The sequence below is a fragment of the Copadichromis virginalis genome, linkage group LG1 (assembly GCF_057382275.1).
Source record: "Copadichromis virginalis isolate Kocher_CV1m ecotype Utaka linkage group LG1, C_Virginalis_male_GT1.1, whole genome shotgun sequence".
NCBI classification, from domain to species: domain Eukaryota; kingdom Metazoa; phylum Chordata; class Actinopteri; order Cichliformes; family Cichlidae; genus Copadichromis; species Copadichromis virginalis.
In genome coordinates, this window is record NC_140618.1 from 15,899,789 (window position 1) to 15,916,154 (window position 16,366).

Sequence of the window (16,366 nt, forward strand, 5' to 3'; positions counted from 1 at the left end):
CTTCAATTGACTTTCCACTACAGTTCCAGCAGAAACCATGTGATGATGAATCAAGCAGTCCCAGCTGCTCTGCCGTTCTGTCATTATATCACATTTGTTCATCCATATTACATAAGTATCTGGATGATTACATTTTCAGCCTCAATTCAAGGAGTTTAATAAAAGTGTTGCACTAACTTGCAATGTAATATCCACGGGAAATAATTCTGTAGTTATCCACTATAGGTGCCTCTCAGGGCTTTTGGTGTTGCTGACTGAGAAGTGCTTTTATTCTTGAATGTATCCGGTCCGTGATTTGACCACTGTTAAAGTCTCTCTGATTGGTTTATTTTGGTTAATGATGAGCTCCTTCATTTGCACTGACATCACTTCACTTCATATTGAGAGTTCAGGTGAACAGCCTCTATATTGTTAACACTTGGGGGGGGGAAATCCAGATGTTTTATCAGCTAAATTTGTCATGAAAAAACTCAGTTGTCCAACTACTTTGTGCAAAACGGCAGTAATTCTCCTCATGTTCATTGACCTAACCGCGTTTCAGTGCGTGCCTGTGCAGTGTTTCAGGCTCTCACTAGGTGGCACTGCTGCTTCATACACTGAGCTACCTTCCTGCTGTGAGGCTCTCACTTCAGGTTTCTGGTTCAGTCCTTCATACCAGACTGAAACCTCATGGTTGTGATATGATTAATGTGTATTCAGCTGCTGGTAGGTTGTGATGACAGTGCTGTGAGCTTTGCTGCAAATAGACCGTTGTCCCATCTGCTGGCACACAGACAGGTCGTGGCATTGAAGGGATGCAGTCGATATATTTATCCTTGTAAAACGTTTGTTACACCTGGGGGGGGGGGGCAGCTTAAAAGTCCATGAAGATGAATCAAGTCTTTAAAATTTGAAATTTGTCAGTTCTGCTTTGTAAATGACAGGTTTTATAGCACATCCACACAAGACTGAACCACACTGAAAACATCTGGAATAAAACAATGATTTGATGAATAGTTTTATTAATTCTTGACCTTAGTGACCAAATAATGCTGTAAAAAAGACTATCTAATTTAAAGTCTAAATATCTGATCTTGGAATATTTCTGACATATTGCTCAAGACTTTGATGTCTTGCTGCTTCCATTAGTTGGCATTCAGCTTAAGACTATAGACTTTGGGTTCTCCCCTGCACCAGACCAGGTCTCCAATTCCAGCTCCATGTGCTGCAGCTCCCCTCACCGATCCCCACGTGACTACACTGAGCTATTTGAGGAACGCCAAGAAAAGAGGTCCTGACCCTTCTTGGCCTTACACAGCAGCATTCAAAGTCTTTATTTGTCACTTGGAAACACCACACAGAGCCTTACATTGCTAAAAAACAAACAAACAGGAATATAACTATATAATATATAATAATAAATATAACCAAATAACCAGAATAATTTACGTTGCGTTTTGAATCTCAGTCATGCCAAAGCACCATATGGAGGAATCTCAGGAGAATTTCTACAGTCACATAAAGCAGAGAAGACTCAATATAATTTTGAGAAATCCACCGAATAGGTAGCCATGCATCAACCTCTGCCTGTCTTTGGCATGTCACACCGCCCATCATCTTCCATAACACTGCCCACATGGTGACATTTTACCATCTTCATGTTATGCTCACCCCGAGCACTGGAGGGTGATTCCATGAGCTGATTGAATCAAAATGAAGAGAAACAAGAGCTGATAAAGGAGCTGATATTTTATGGTTGTGTTCGATTTTTACCTGTCCACTTACAACATCCTCAGTATCCTCAGCCACTCCTCACAGCAGCAAAATGGACAGCAAGTTCATTTAAATCTCCAACATCAAGTCCTGCCTATTCGCTCTTAAAATAAAGAAAGATCTACTGTACATGTCGAGCATGCTGCCACACTTTAAAAGGTAGCACGCTCATGTACAGCAAGAGTATTGGTTCCAGCTACTGAATGCCTGAGCTTGTGCTATTCTTACACGTTCCCTGTCACTCTCGCCCTCTGTGCTCCCATGATAGTCCTGAAACTTTCAGCTGAAGAAAGCCTCACTAGAAAAGTTGCAGGTAGGCAGCCACAGAGACTGAGGGAGCTTTTACAAAGAAAATACCCTTTTCCTTCAGCCTATTCACGTCTAAAAAGTGTCCAAAATGCTCTCTGTCACCAAACTACATCTAATTTTCAAAACACACAAACCCCCCAAAATATTCTACCCTTTCCAAAGTCTCTGTCTCTCTTCAGCTGCCTCGGTCACACATCTTCCGACCAACTGCACTCATCTTTTCTGCCACCTGCTGCACACACCCTTTCATCTCCATCTTCCTCCTCCCTCTATGCTCCAGGCTTGCTCTCTCTAATCTCCTCCCCCTCGGCCCCTCTGACCTCCTCTTGCGCGTCTCCCTCTTGCGCTCCCCAACAACTGCCCGTCCCTTTACATTTTAGGTGTTTCACTGGCCCCCGGATCCAAAATGGTTCACAGCAAGTGCATAAAAGTAGCTCAACCTTGCTCTGCAGCTCCTCCACCCCTTCAGCCCCCCCACACACACGCAAACACATTCCCTAATCCACATTCTCTCTACTTTCGGCCTGTACCCAAGGAGGCCCTGCTCATTTGCTCTCATCCACCAAGGCATCCAAGATTTTGTCAGCCTACCTCCTCTTTTCCTATTTTCATTGACATATCAGTGAGCACAGGTGCTGCAGAAATGCATTTTAAGTTCAGGAAGGAACCACTGAATTACTGAATGCAATTAAAAATTACCTGATTAAGTCCTCTGTTTACACAGGCAATCAATTCATTACCTCCAACCTCTTGCAGGCCATAGTTAGGAGCTGTAATGACAGTCCAGGTTATGTAAGACTATGTGTTGATATTTCTCTCTTCCCATTGAAACCCAGCTCGATAAGTAAAATATAGAGCAACCCCTTTTTATCAGTCAATATGTCCATTATTGATAAATTACCCATCATGATATATTTCAAAATATTTGCAATTAGATGTGTACAAACAGCCACAGTCAACACAAATAATCTACAAAGAAATCCTTGATCTAAGATCTGAATATTAAAAAAATAAATAAATGAATAATTAGTCATGTTAATGCTGTCCTGCTTTCTGTATGCTGCTTTCAGGTAGGAATTCCAGGAGTTGCCAGACCCATTGTGATTTTTTTTCTGTCTGATTGATCAGTTCACCATAAATATGGTTCTCTTCTCTCCTGCTTTAGATCCATCTCTGTTTTTGTTTTGTTTGTTTTTTTGTTTCTACTCTAATCTAATCCTCTCTCACTCCTCCTATGGAGTTATTATAACCACCTTGGCACCTCCTCTTTCATTCCTTTCGGTGTATCCGTCAGTAATACACACTAACATGCATGTACACACACACACGCACGCACACACTCTCCATTTGTCACACACGCACCAGCTCCCCTCCTCCATTGGAGTTATAATTAATCCAACTGCTTCACTGACAGAGCAGAGTAGCCCCTTCAGATAAGGTTTCAGCTGCTGGCTACTTCGAACTTAGAGCTCCGTGAATTTGAAGCCACATGGGCTGCAGGATCCGATTTTGAGTTTAATTCATTGCACGTCTTGATACACGATTTAATGCATCTTAATACATTTGTGGATGCAGTTATAACTGAGAAGGGGGGGGGGTTACGTTTGCAATCTCCTAATTCTGATTGGTTCTCTGTACATTGATCAATATGTTTAGTATTTAGTGTTTTTTAAAAAAAAAAGAGTATATTTAAACTAGCAATCAATGAATAAAAAGTACACTTTTATAGCAACACTGTAAGTTAATTCTACTCTAATTAATGTGATTAATTAGAAATAAAGGGTTAATTCTGACATATGATAGCTGAAATAATGCAGTACATATTTAGCTGTTATATACAGAATTTCCAACTTCAGCTTTTGTCCGTTGACCTTTAATAAACCTGTATTAATTGAGTTATTAATTGGCCCTGTACAGCTCTCTTCCTGGTTGACCTGTCAGTCACTGCTTCAAGCCCTGGCCCTCACCGTGGCCTAAATCTGTTCAGATGAGGGAAGCATATTCCCATTTTAAGGCTGGATGAGGCCTACTAGCAACAAATCTATAACCCTGCTTGGTAGCAATTGGCGTCTCCCCTAGAAACACTCCCCAGTGGTCCGCATGGTCCTTATACGGCCCTCGAGGTGGGACCGCGAGCCTTGATGGGAGGTCAGAGCGACAGTTCCATATATGGCGCGCGCTCTCTCCACGTCGGGGGCGCGCAGCGTCACTTGTGATCCCCTCCTGAAATCCGATTGATGGAGTGCCCTCCTTGCCTTCACGTCGGCACCCCACCTCCACCCACTCCCTAGCCTCGGCCTGTCAGTATCCTAATATGGCAGAGGGCCGGGATGGGGGCCAGTGCTGAGGTTTGTGAATGGTGGACGTTCGGTATAAAAGGTGGACAGGCAGCAGTAAGGACTGTAGCTGGTTCAGCAGCAGCACTGGTTGGGTCGTTCTCTCCGAGCCGCAGACACACCCCTAAGGTAAGACCCTGCTAGGACCTGACACTCCTGAAGCCACTCATCCAGGCTGGGACACTAGACTAAGCCTTAACCGGGGAGCCACTGCAATTACTTAGGGGCAAAAATTAGGAAGGACCACCGGGGACAGGAGGCATAGGACTTGAGGCTGATTTGGGGCAACACGACTGCTGGAGGATAGCTAGACCATAGGAGAGACCTGAAGGAAGAAGAACTGTTTACAGTTGAGGAGGCAGAACACAAACACTGTGCTTGACAGGAGAAGCCTAAACTATCAGATCTGTAATTAAATAGACTAAATAATTGATAAATTGATAGATAGGTAGATAAAACATTTGGACTGAGTTTCTGGTCTGATCTTAAGCTGTTCTACTTTATGACAATTTAAAAACGAGAGAAATTTACCTGAGGGAGGATTGGTGAGACAATGGGAATACTAGGGATTTTGGTTCAACTTTAGCTTATTTTAGAGCCTTGATTTCTTCTAAGATTAAATAAAAAGTAAATCTTAGACAAGTCTGGCCAAATTCCAAAAGAAAATTTAAAAATAATATCAGTTACTTTTAATAAGATTTAATTGACGTTTACAAAAGATACTCATCACGCGTTGGTTTGTTAATGCACCATAGATTTATATAGCGCAAGCAGTGGACTTGAACAGGTTCATGCTCCGTGAAATTATTTTTAGTCTTTTTAGCCACACGTAGGATGAGAATACAAAATAATGATAGAGTTAATCAACGCCTCACTGTGTAATTCATTTCTGTCACATACATTATGGATTTGATGTGATTTAAACTCAAATATTTTGTCTTCCTCTCCTCTCTTACAGAAGCCAACATGTGTGACGACGATGAGACTACCGCCCTTGTGTGCGACAACGGCTCCGGCCTGGTGAAGGCTGGCTTCGCCGGAGACGATGCCCCCAGGGCCGTGTTCCCCTCTATCGTCGGCCGTCCCCGCCACCAGGTAAACAGCGAAGAAAATTAACCGATAGACTTGATATTAGCCTGGACTAATTGGCGGCAGTCATTATTTCACACTCACTAATTGTCACACCTCACCGTTCAATATCAAGAAATACAATTAACCTTCCAAAAAATAAATTAAAATCAAAATGCAATAAACAAAAACAATAAATTAACATTTTGGATTGTTAAAACATTTAACATTTATTGCTAAAAATGATTGTAAAAGTTCAGCTGCTTGCGCAGCTGATATCAGCGCAGTCACAATATTTTTGGCTTCTTTTACCTGGAGCAGCCTTTAAATTAGTAACAGATGAAGTGCCAACTTCACAACTGCTCTGTCTGTCTCTGTGACTGATATGTGGCACATTTACGCAATGGTCACTGTGTCTGTCCGAAGACTTTAATCTGTCCAGGAAAGGTCGCACATCTGTATGGATCAGTTGACGTCCCCGGCTAACCTTCCTTTTATCTTCCCCTCTCTCCTCCCTTCAGGGTGTCATGGTCGGTATGGGTCAGAAGGACTCCTACGTCGGTGACGAGGCCCAGAGCAAGAGGGGTATCCTGACTCTGAAGTACCCCATTGAGCACGGCATCATCACCAACTGGGACGATATGGAGAAGATCTGGCACCACACCTTCTACAACGAGCTGAGAGTGGCCCCCGAGGAGCACCCCACCCTGCTCACTGAGGCCCCACTGAACCCCAAGGCCAACAGGGAGAAGATGACCCAGATCATGTTTGAGACCTTCAACGTCCCTGCCATGTATGTGGCCATCCAGGCTGTGCTGTCCCTGTACGCTTCCGGCCGTACCACTGGTAAGACTGACATAAAACAAATAAACAAACATAGCTTACTAAACACATAAAACACATATAGCTAGTTTACCTTATTACTTAATAATATGTTACTGACATAGTCAATCGATCTAACATAAATGACAATAACTATTGAGGGAGCAATTTCACAACAAAACGCTTTTACGCACAAATTTTACGCACACTCGACCAGCCTTTCTGGAACTGTTCATGTAGGTTTATTTGACTTTATCTCGTAAATTCACCCCCAAAGCACCCACTTTACCCATGATTTTACGCACAAAACGTATTTTTTAACCTTTTTTTTTTTCGTTTTTTGTCGCTCGGACTTTACTAAATTTTTTCCGTGGCTCTCTATAGGTATTGTGCTGGATGCTGGTGATGGTGTGACCCACAACGTCCCAGTCTATGAGGGTTACGCCCTGCCCCACGCCATCATGCGTCTGGACCTGGCTGGTCGCGATCTGACCGACTACCTGATGAAGATCCTGACTGAGCGTGGCTACTCCTTCGTGACCACTGGTGAGCAATTGAACAATAATCAACACGGCCTGAAAGAAAGAGGAAAAAGAAAGAAGGAAACTAACATTTTCTAGCAAGACGTTATCTGGGCGAAGACGAGTCTAAATTGTCAGTTAGCGTTCACTTTTATTAGCAGTGTTTGGGATAATTTGCTATGACATGCTTTGATCAAAGATTTACCCATACAGATAAAAAGGCGCAGCAAATAATTGTCACACTTTGTGAGGCCTATTAATGCCCACATGCGAGCATATTGATACTTAAATGTAAAGATATTGTTTTAAATAGAGTGAAAATAAGATGTGTACATGTTCACAACAGCGAAGAATTTGTGTAGTTTAGCCCATTAAATCCGTGTTATTACGCACATTAGTATTTCACGCTTCACGCTTTTGGCACTCTGAATAATAACTTATCAACTTATAACTCCACAGCCGAGCGTGAGATCGTGCGTGACATCAAGGAGAAGCTGTGCTATGTGGCTCTGGACTTCGAGAACGAGATGGCCACCGCTGCCTCCTCCTCCTCCCTGGAGAAGAGCTACGAGCTTCCCGACGGTCAGGTCATCACCATTGGTAACGAGAGGTTCCGTTGCCCCGAGACCCTCTTCCAGCCTTCCTTCATCGGTACTTCAAAGAATCAGTTCTTTTAAAAATAAAGTTTTTGCCACCAAATAGACTTATGGAGGCTACTGGTACATACCGGGTAATAATTTCTTAACACTTTTTCATCTCATCTGAACAGGTATGGAGTCTGCTGGTATTCATGAGACTGCCTACAACAGCATCATGAAGTGCGATATTGACATCCGTAAGGATCTGTACGCCAACAATGTGCTCTCCGGCGGTACCACCATGTACCCTGGTATTGCTGACCGTATGCAGAAGGAGATCACTGCCCTGGCTCCCAGCACCATGAAGATCAAGGTACTTGAAATTGAACTCAAATCAGAGAAGCAAAAGCTTCAGAGTTTACAAGAAGATAGAAATATTTTATGCATAAATTGGCAAATACGCACCCGATTTCACTGAACACTTGTTTACTTATAGAAACCGGCACTTTACTAATCCACTCTTTCCTCCTCCAGATCATTGCTCCTCCCGAGAGGAAGTACTCCGTCTGGATCGGTGGCTCCATCCTGGCTTCCCTGTCCACCTTCCAGCAGATGTGGATCTCCAAGCAGGAGTACGACGAGGCCGGCCCCAGCATTGTCCACAGGAAGTGCTTCTAAATCCTTCATCTTTTTCTCCAGCTTCTCCATCATCTCAATCATTTTTACCACCAGCCGTCTGGAGATCAAGCAAGGAGGAGGATCGACCTCTGCGGCACGACAACACTCTGCTGTCGATGGACTGTCTGTCCGCGCTGCTGACATTCATATGCATTTTTTAATCCTTTCAAAAATGTGCATATTTTATGGCTGTCTGTTGTCTGTGTTGCACGGGGAAAGGCTGTGAAAACCACCACTGAACCATGCATCCACCAAAAAAACTTTAATAAAAAAATAAGAACAACATGTTGCCCAACACATGTGAATGTAAGTGTATATACATATTGATAATTTATTAAAGTCCATTATTTGGTAACTTTGCCCCTGGTCTTGTTTTTCCGGTATTGGCAGAGGATGACAAACAAAAGCGCAGGGAAATCAGACGATAAATATATTTTTATCTCTTAAAAGATAAATTTGCCATAAGCCAACAATGCAATATTACAGTATTCAACAAATCCTGCAAGAACTGTGGGAAATAAACCGGGATAACCACTAAACGAAACATAGTGCGGCTAATTGTTCCACGAAAGACCAGGTGCAGGGCGCATTCATGGACATCTAAACGCGAGCTGGCACTAATGTCTGGATCATATTTGGATGGACGAGAGGCAGGGGGAGGGGCTGCTAGGTGAAAGAGGTATTGAAGGGCGACGCCTTCGAGCAGTTGCCGACAGTCGGTGTTTGACTTGCCAGGAATGCGCGAAGGCAGCAGCAGCAGCTCAGCCTTTTAGACTGACTGGATTAGTAGCATATCCGACACCTGACACCCTCCCTGCACGACCATAGGAGCTCACCCACCGGCCCCCAGACCATCTTTAGACACAACCAGACTCCGGGTACCGTGGGTCATCTCCGCAGGATTATACCTTATATGCATATAAGCTCACAGGTTATGTAGATGTAGGTTTGGGAGTAGGCTGCAGGCGCGCACATCATTTATAGCACCCGAGTAGCCTATTGTAAGACAACATGTTTCCTGTTTTCCCCCCTACAGAGCACCATTTATCTTAACAAGTTGGCCTAGGTGTAATCACTGAAGCCTAAACGGCTCATACCTTATACGACAAAAACAAACTGTATTTCCATCCTCTTTTGCCATTTTGTACAAGTTCCATGGCCGCACAGACGGCATTCCTGACACCCCGGCGCGGGGCCACCTGTTGCGGGTGTGTTTGGCTTTTTAAAAACGTCTTCAGGTGGGCGGAGCTAAGCTCGGAGACTCAGTCCCGTGTGTGATTACAGCAGCGGCACTGTGAACGCCATCTGTCCTGCTCTGCTTCCGTGAAATCCGACCCCGATGTGAGTATATTTACTGTACGCAAAATTAGACAGTTACAGCCCCGAATTTCTCCGTGCCAGGCGCGCACTGCTGTTGAGTAGTGACGATGGATGGTCTGTGACATTTAACGTTTACTGCGCTTCACCTGCTGGCGCTGACAGGCTATTATCGCTGCCCTGTGTCAGTATTAGCGCCATATGATTAATAATGGAGGTTTATAAATAACACATTTGTCATGAGGAGGTAATAGCTATAAAAGCTACAGGCAATAAATAGCCAGCTCACTGATTCTCAGTTACAGCCTAATGGCGTATGGTACACTTGTGCTTTCTGTACGCAGGTGTTGATTAGCTGGACTACGGAACAGCATTTTTCAGCAGTGAGGACAGGCTTGTAGAGCTGTAGCTGAATGCGTTTCACAGCCTGTCGTGTTTTTTTGTTTCTTGTTTCCTTTTTTCACACTGATTTGTATCCGACCTGTAAATTGGAATACTCAAGAGCAGTTTACACCTCTGCGGCCAATCAGAGGAGAAGGTGGCACTTACGTCATCGCGTTCAGGAACTTTCTGCTCTTAACGATGTAACGGTTTTTACCGGAGGCCATTTAAAAAAACGAAACGCCGATTAAATGAATTAAAAATGGATCATTTACTATGTAATTGTCCCCAGATTTGTCTTTTGTCCTCTTTCCTAACACAAGGAAGCAAACTGCCCCCGCCTACATCCGCCTTCGACAGGATGTAGGCGGGCTCCTTAGAGGAGGGGGAACCCCTCGTGCTGCTCCGTCATTGGTTTTAACGGCTTCCCCATTATCTTTTAAATGTCTGGCGGTGCTAACAAACACGGAGCTGTGTGTAAAGGGGCGTGGAGGCTGTTTAGGCGTGTTCTGCTTGAGTAACAACAAGCTGTTTTTTTCAGTTTATAGAGTTTTCAGAGGAGCAAGATGGTGGCGAAGAGGATCCGCTCGGAGTACATGAAGAAGTTTAAAGATCCCAAATGGGACACGTACACTAAATGTTACGAGGAGATGTTGAAGTACAGGCTGACCCGCAGGCTGCTGGAACACACGCACAACCCCTGGTTCTGGAGCGGCTCCGATACTGACTCGGACTCGGGAGGTAGAAGTCCTCCTATTCCTCCAAGCAAGAACCAGGTACGGGACCAGGAGGATACCGGTGGCCGCGCGGAGGCTGAGCTAGAGGAGTGTGGGGGTGCGAGGACGGACACACAGCAGGAGCAGAGCAGAACCTCGGGGCCCGTACCCAGGCTTCCTATTCAAGAAGAGGAGGAGGATACAGGGCCTGCTGCACAGTCTGCACTTCATGGTAACCTGTATAAAACCCTTAATAACATACTGGGATGTATCATTTTAAATATTATGTATTAAAGCCACCGAAAATATAATAATAATAATAATAATAAAGATAAGATAAGACTTTATTGATCCCACAACGGGTAAATTTTTGCATCACCTCAGTTCAGGTACAGATATCAGAAGGAAATACAAAAATACAAATAAGTACAATCAATGAAAAAAAGTAAGATAATACACTATATACAATGGTAGCATACACAGTATGTGATTATGGATATGGTTGGAAATATGGAAGACATAAAGTATATAGCTTGATATAGCTATTGTACCACTACTATTCCTATTTATAGACATGTACACACACACATGTAGACACTAAATATACATATGTATACATATACATACATATATACCTGCAAATGTCCATACACATGGAAGGTCCATTATGCATGAAGTGGTGACCGTGGATGTTCACAGTGTCCAGTGACTTATGACATTGTGATTGAGGAGTTATAGAGTCTAACTGCTGTTGGGATAAATGATCGGCGAAAGCGCTCCTTCCTGCAGCGAGGGTGTTTCAGTCTGTGACTAAAGGAGCTGCTCAGCCCACTCAAATACTCATGCAGTGGGTGATGTGGGTTGTTCATAATAATAATAATAATAATAATAATAATAATAATAATAATAATAATAATAATAATAATGATAATAGTAATAATAATGTTCCCAGAAAAATTCTTAAGTCTTTGACTCAAAGCTTTTGGTTGTCAAGTTTATTCTCCAAATTTGAGCCCTCTTGTCCAGCTCCTTTATTTCTTTTTCATTCAGTTGCCCTATTACTGCATTGTAGGGATACATGCTTGATACTTTACTGTAACTTACGATTTTCTTTGCTCTTTTGGCCCAGCATCTGATGCTATGAGGGAGACAAAGGTACTACAAGAGGAGCAGAGAGCCAGCAACAGAGGTAATAAGTAATTAACAGTTGCTGAGTCAATTAAAAATAAATAAATAAATGAAAAAGCCTTATAATAAACACTGTTAATGAAATGATGAACTGAAAGTTGATTAAAGTTAAATCAATTTGTATTTTGCTTTTAGCAAACAACTCTCTGTTATAAGCAACGTCCATAGATAGTTTATAGTGCCTCTGGTTTATTTTGTGAGTTCCTCTTCCATGTTGGTGGTGCTTTAGCCCGTTTGCTTCTTCTGTTTATAGAGAGAGACTCTGAAGGACCCCGACCACAGCAGAGTAAACCCTCAAAGTCCTTGAGGCAACCCCGGCGATCACAGCGGGTCAGGCCTGCACCATCTCGACTGCCCAGAGAGGACAGTAAGGAGAGCAGACATCCTTTCGCCTTGTATGGGTCGGGGGAGAAAGATGCAGACACTGCAGGAAGGAAGACGCACAACGTCGGCCCAGTGGCTTCGACTAATGAGGTTATTTTACTGTCATAGTGGATTTGTTGACAGGTACATACAGAAGCTTGTTGTTACATTGGATTTTTGTTTACCTGATAGATCTATGAATCAGCTCTGCGTGCTAAGACCAGGCGGGAGGTGGAGCGTCATATCCAGACTCAGCGGTCTGAGCGGCGGAGAGCCAAGTCTGCTGACCTGGACAAGGCCAGAAAAGTGGTCCAACCTGAGTTCAACCCCTGGCTAACTGAGTACATGCGTTGCTTTTCGGCTCGCTCGCGATAGGACACAAACCGGAAAAAAGACCCTCTACATCAGGATGACTCTAGACAACAAACACAAAACTGAAGCCATCACTGCCTCTCACCTCTAAAGTTTAAACTTCAAGTGGCCGAGTAGGACTATATTTATACTGGGATTACTTTAATGTTCCCTACTATGAATTTGATAGTTACTTCATCTAGAGTTTTCTGCAGTTCCTTTTTTAAATGTTCTTTTCCCCTAAATTTTAGAGTTAAAATTGGCATGCTGTAAAACAAACATACCTCAAGGTTTAAAATGAATCTTTTTTTCCCCTAGTATTATTGAAACAAAGAAAATAGTTTTAATAGAAGTAACAGACAGACAATAAGGTCTGTTTTTTGCATAAACAATGCAAAAGAGCATAAAAAGCATTATTGAATGATATTAGAGCACAAGCACTAACAGAGCCCTTTAAAAAAAAAAAAAGAGTTCTTGCATATAATATAATAGGGTCATAAATGACCACACTTGGTCATTTTAGTGGCTAAAGGAGCATGGTCACTTGAGGGTTAAACACCGACACATGTAAATGATAACATGAAATGGATTCAAACAGATTCTCAGGATGGAAGCTGACTTTCCTTCAATGTTAAGTTTCACTGTGTGGCTTATTCCTCCATGTTTCTATAAACCGCTTTTACTAAGACAGTACAATAATATGTATTTTACAGAGTAAGATACTTTATAACAAATGTAAAAATAATGGATACGTCTGTAATACACAAGTTTAGTTGAGGATGAGGAGTCCCAAACGTATGTCAAAGCCATACTTTGATGCAGCCCCTTTAAATACATGCTGTATAAGATGTACCCATATTTTTATACATAGATCTCAAACTACAGTGGGACATGTCGAAAAGATAGAGCCTTGTTCTTCTGAGGTAAAGTGAACAATGGTGTGAACGTATATAATAATACGTCATTTCCTGTGTGCGCACACAGACACACAAATTTATGCCAAGAACTCGGAGTAGTTTAATCAGATGAAAGTTTTATTTCAAATTCACTTGACTTTTAATGTGCATATTTTCCTATTTGTGCAGAGTACAGCTGAGTACACTTAATTGATGTATAGATATATTGATATGTAAGAGTGGATTTTTAATGCTGGGAGCTGCTTCACGTTTGTGTCCCTCCTGATGGTTCAGACGTGGTTGTTAGGTAGTGACTCACTTTATGCTGACAGTGAAAATCACACGTGTTTTGTGACATTGCATTTTCAAGTATTTTCATGAACTCTGATGCGTTAGTGACTTAAAGTGGTTTTATAACTGATAGCATTGCTTTGTTCTTAATCATTTTGGTGCTAAGGTCTCAACGGTATTGTGGATACTGCGGACTTTCCTTCATACATCCACACACGCAAGTAGCAGCAGCATCAGAGAGAGTTGAACACACTGCAGTTTTTTTGTTTTAAAAGCACAGGTAAATAGGAAAAACACAAGCAGATTTAGAAACATTCAGAGAAAATAACCAACTACAGAGAAGTGCTGCACAGACAACACCTGAAAGATTTACAGGGGACGCAAAAACGATAGACTGTGTTTGGCTAACGGAGCACAGTCTATCGACTTGCAGCTGACTTGCTGCTGACTTCAATAACTTAAGTCACAAAAACAACAAGCATGTATGGAAGCTGTATGGACAACAAACATTTTTTGGCATCCATGAGTAAAATCTTTGACTAACTTCTGAGAAAATAACTTGAAATTGAAATAAATACATTTTTTACTTACGGCTCAAAACTAGGGTTGTCAACATTAATGCAGATTAATCCGTCATCACACTTAACGCGATTAAAATTTTATGCAATTCACCCATCTGAATTGCAGAATGACTCAAAATCCCTGAAATGTCTCCGTCAATGTATTTCGGGCAGTTTGTCCAAAGTTTGTCCATTCTGACCGCCAAAGATTTTAATCACATTAATCATGATGATGCGTTAATGTTGAGAGTCCTAGTCAAAATGTATGTATGTTTGTTTGTTTTTGGTGTGGTGGCAAAAAAGCTTCCTTATGGTTTGGTTTATCACCTCTTTGTGTCATCTAGAAATATTTCCAGTTTTTGAATAGGCCTTTGTGAGGGTTTGACTAGTACCTATGTAAGCACATACATGAAAGGCAACCAAAATCTGTGTTGTCCTGTTGCTTTCAACAATTTAATATTTGATATTTAGCAAAACTAAATATCAGAATATTTTAATCTACGTGATTTGGCTCCGTTTTAAGCCTCTGTATTTAAAACCTTCTGTCTGATTGAGTGTTGGATTTGCAGTTGATGCGCTGGCAGATGGAAGATACTTAAAAAAATTAATTGCTACTTGCATGCATGTCATTAAACTAGAGCGTGTTGAGCTCCCTTTGGTTTGTTGTTGAGGCCAAACGTCTTTATCGTTATTAATTTAGAGTCAGTTACAGCTTAAATAACCATTAACAGGAAATGCATACAAACACATTATGCTGATGTACTGTTTGGTTTTCAGCCAGTCAAGAAGCGCTTTGATCATTTAATCACTGTGTTGTTTTCATGTAATTAATTTATGAACATTAGACAAAAGTATGTAAACTCAAATAATGACTGTTCAAACCACAAGAAGTCAGATCTAGTAATGTAACAAAGATAAAATATGTTGGTGTAAATATTTTGCAGATGATAGTTTGGTTAGTGGCCCCGCTTTTACTTTTGTTTTTACTTTTTCACACTTGATTTCTGTGAATGTTGAAACTTTGAGTTCAGTATTACATTAAGATTTGCTTTTAAGTTTTAATGAAATGCAGGTTGGTGCAATATTTTGATGCTTTAAAAGTCGGTTTTGAGCCTTTGTGATTTTAGATGTGATGAACTTTGACAATCTCAAAAAACAGGAGGGAAGCAGGACGATACATTCCTTACTTCTTTGTTAGTTATTGGGACAAAGCTTTATAGTCGACTTAGACTGTTTAGACGTGTACCTCTAGTCAGGAGATATTTTACTCACTATGTGTTTTTCTTAGGTTTACATGATAATGTGTGGCAGAAATCCACCAAGCCAAAACATTCCTGACACGTTACTCATTCACGCTTCACAGTGCAGGATGATGTTAGTGAAAAATGAGTTTCACGTGATTGTGAAGGCACTTGCATGACAAATAACTGATGTACTTGGTCTAGTTTACTAACAACAGATGTAACAACTGTAAAACTGCTTAATTCTGTACATTCTTTGTTTACATATTGAGCTTTGAACAAGCTTCATTGTCATAATTAAAGGATTTAAAACAGGTGGGCTTACGTGGTGTTACGCTGAGCTTTTAATAAAATACATTTACATCTGTGATTATTCTCAAGACTTATTTAATATTAACAGGCTATTTTCATTGTCTTAATCCTGATTCTTGCAGTGACATGGTGTGGTCTCTCAGTACATTATCAAGCACCTGCTGTATACTGAAATAAGTCTGTTTACACTAAGTTTTTGTACAATAAATTTAGCATATTTAATAAGGCCATGTACAATTTTAAAGGTCCTGCAAATATATATATATATATATATATATAAATACATTTTCAAGGCTTTTATTACCATTTGGGTTAGGTGGATCGCATGAAAGATCTGTTTTACCTACTGTTTGATAACCAGGCTCATCTCCTAGCTTTGCTCTGGACATACTCTATCTCATCTGATTTCAGAAGCTAAGCAGGCTTTTCAACATTGACACTAGACATCTAAAGTTCCATAAGTGGTCAAGAAGATTAGAGGACTGCTATTGAAATGCAGTAAATATGCACATGCAGTACTGTACATTACAGCTGTGAAACTGAGAAACTTCACTGGTGTTCACACGTTCTATATCATTGTTGCAACATTTCAGATTAAATCCAAAACAAGTTTGTCAAAGTGGGAACGTTTTTCATACTTGATTGATTTTATATTGAATGACCCTTTACTGAATCTATGACTGTTG

At 41.4% G+C, this 16,366-nt stretch overlaps 2 protein-coding genes and 2 long non-coding RNA genes across 4 annotated transcripts; 2 read left to right on the forward strand and 2 right to left on the reverse strand.

Annotated features, from left to right (window-relative positions):
* Positions 1-968: 968 nt before the first annotated feature.
* On the reverse strand, positions 969-2,394 carry LOC146718511 (uncharacterized). Its single transcript, XR_014916349.1, has 2 exons — positions 1,765-2,394; positions 969-1,678 (listed from the first exon to the last, which is right to left on the reverse strand). It is a non-coding gene; the product is annotated as an uncharacterized LOC146718511 (long non-coding RNA).
* Positions 2,395-4,440: 2,046 nt separating this feature from the next.
* Positions 4,441-8,419, forward strand: acta1b (actin alpha 1, skeletal muscle b). The gene is made up of 7 exons (XM_085452470.1): positions 4,441-4,526; positions 5,356-5,492; positions 5,987-6,311; positions 6,672-6,833; positions 7,268-7,459; positions 7,578-7,759; positions 7,921-8,419. The coding sequence occupies exons 2-7, from the start codon at positions 5,364-5,366 to the stop codon at positions 8,062-8,064; spliced, it is 1,134 nt and encodes a 377-aa protein (XP_085308596.1). The 5' UTR covers positions 4,441-4,526; positions 5,356-5,363; the 3' UTR covers positions 8,065-8,419.
* LOC146718513 (uncharacterized) lies at positions 6,242-10,169 on the reverse strand. The gene is made up of 2 exons (XR_014919146.1): positions 9,931-10,169; positions 6,242-6,862 (listed from the first exon to the last, which is right to left on the reverse strand). It is a non-coding gene; the product is annotated as an uncharacterized LOC146718513 (long non-coding RNA).
* On the forward strand, positions 9,176-15,743 carry ccsapb (centriole, cilia and spindle-associated protein b). The gene is made up of 5 exons (XM_085452481.1): positions 9,176-9,405; positions 10,304-10,710; positions 11,608-11,667; positions 11,920-12,140; positions 12,222-15,743. The coding sequence occupies exons 2-5, from the start codon at positions 10,329-10,331 to the stop codon at positions 12,402-12,404; spliced, it is 846 nt and encodes a 281-aa protein (XP_085308607.1). The 5' UTR covers positions 9,176-9,405; positions 10,304-10,328; the 3' UTR covers positions 12,405-15,743.
* The last annotated feature ends 623 nt before the right edge of the window (positions 15,744-16,366 follow it).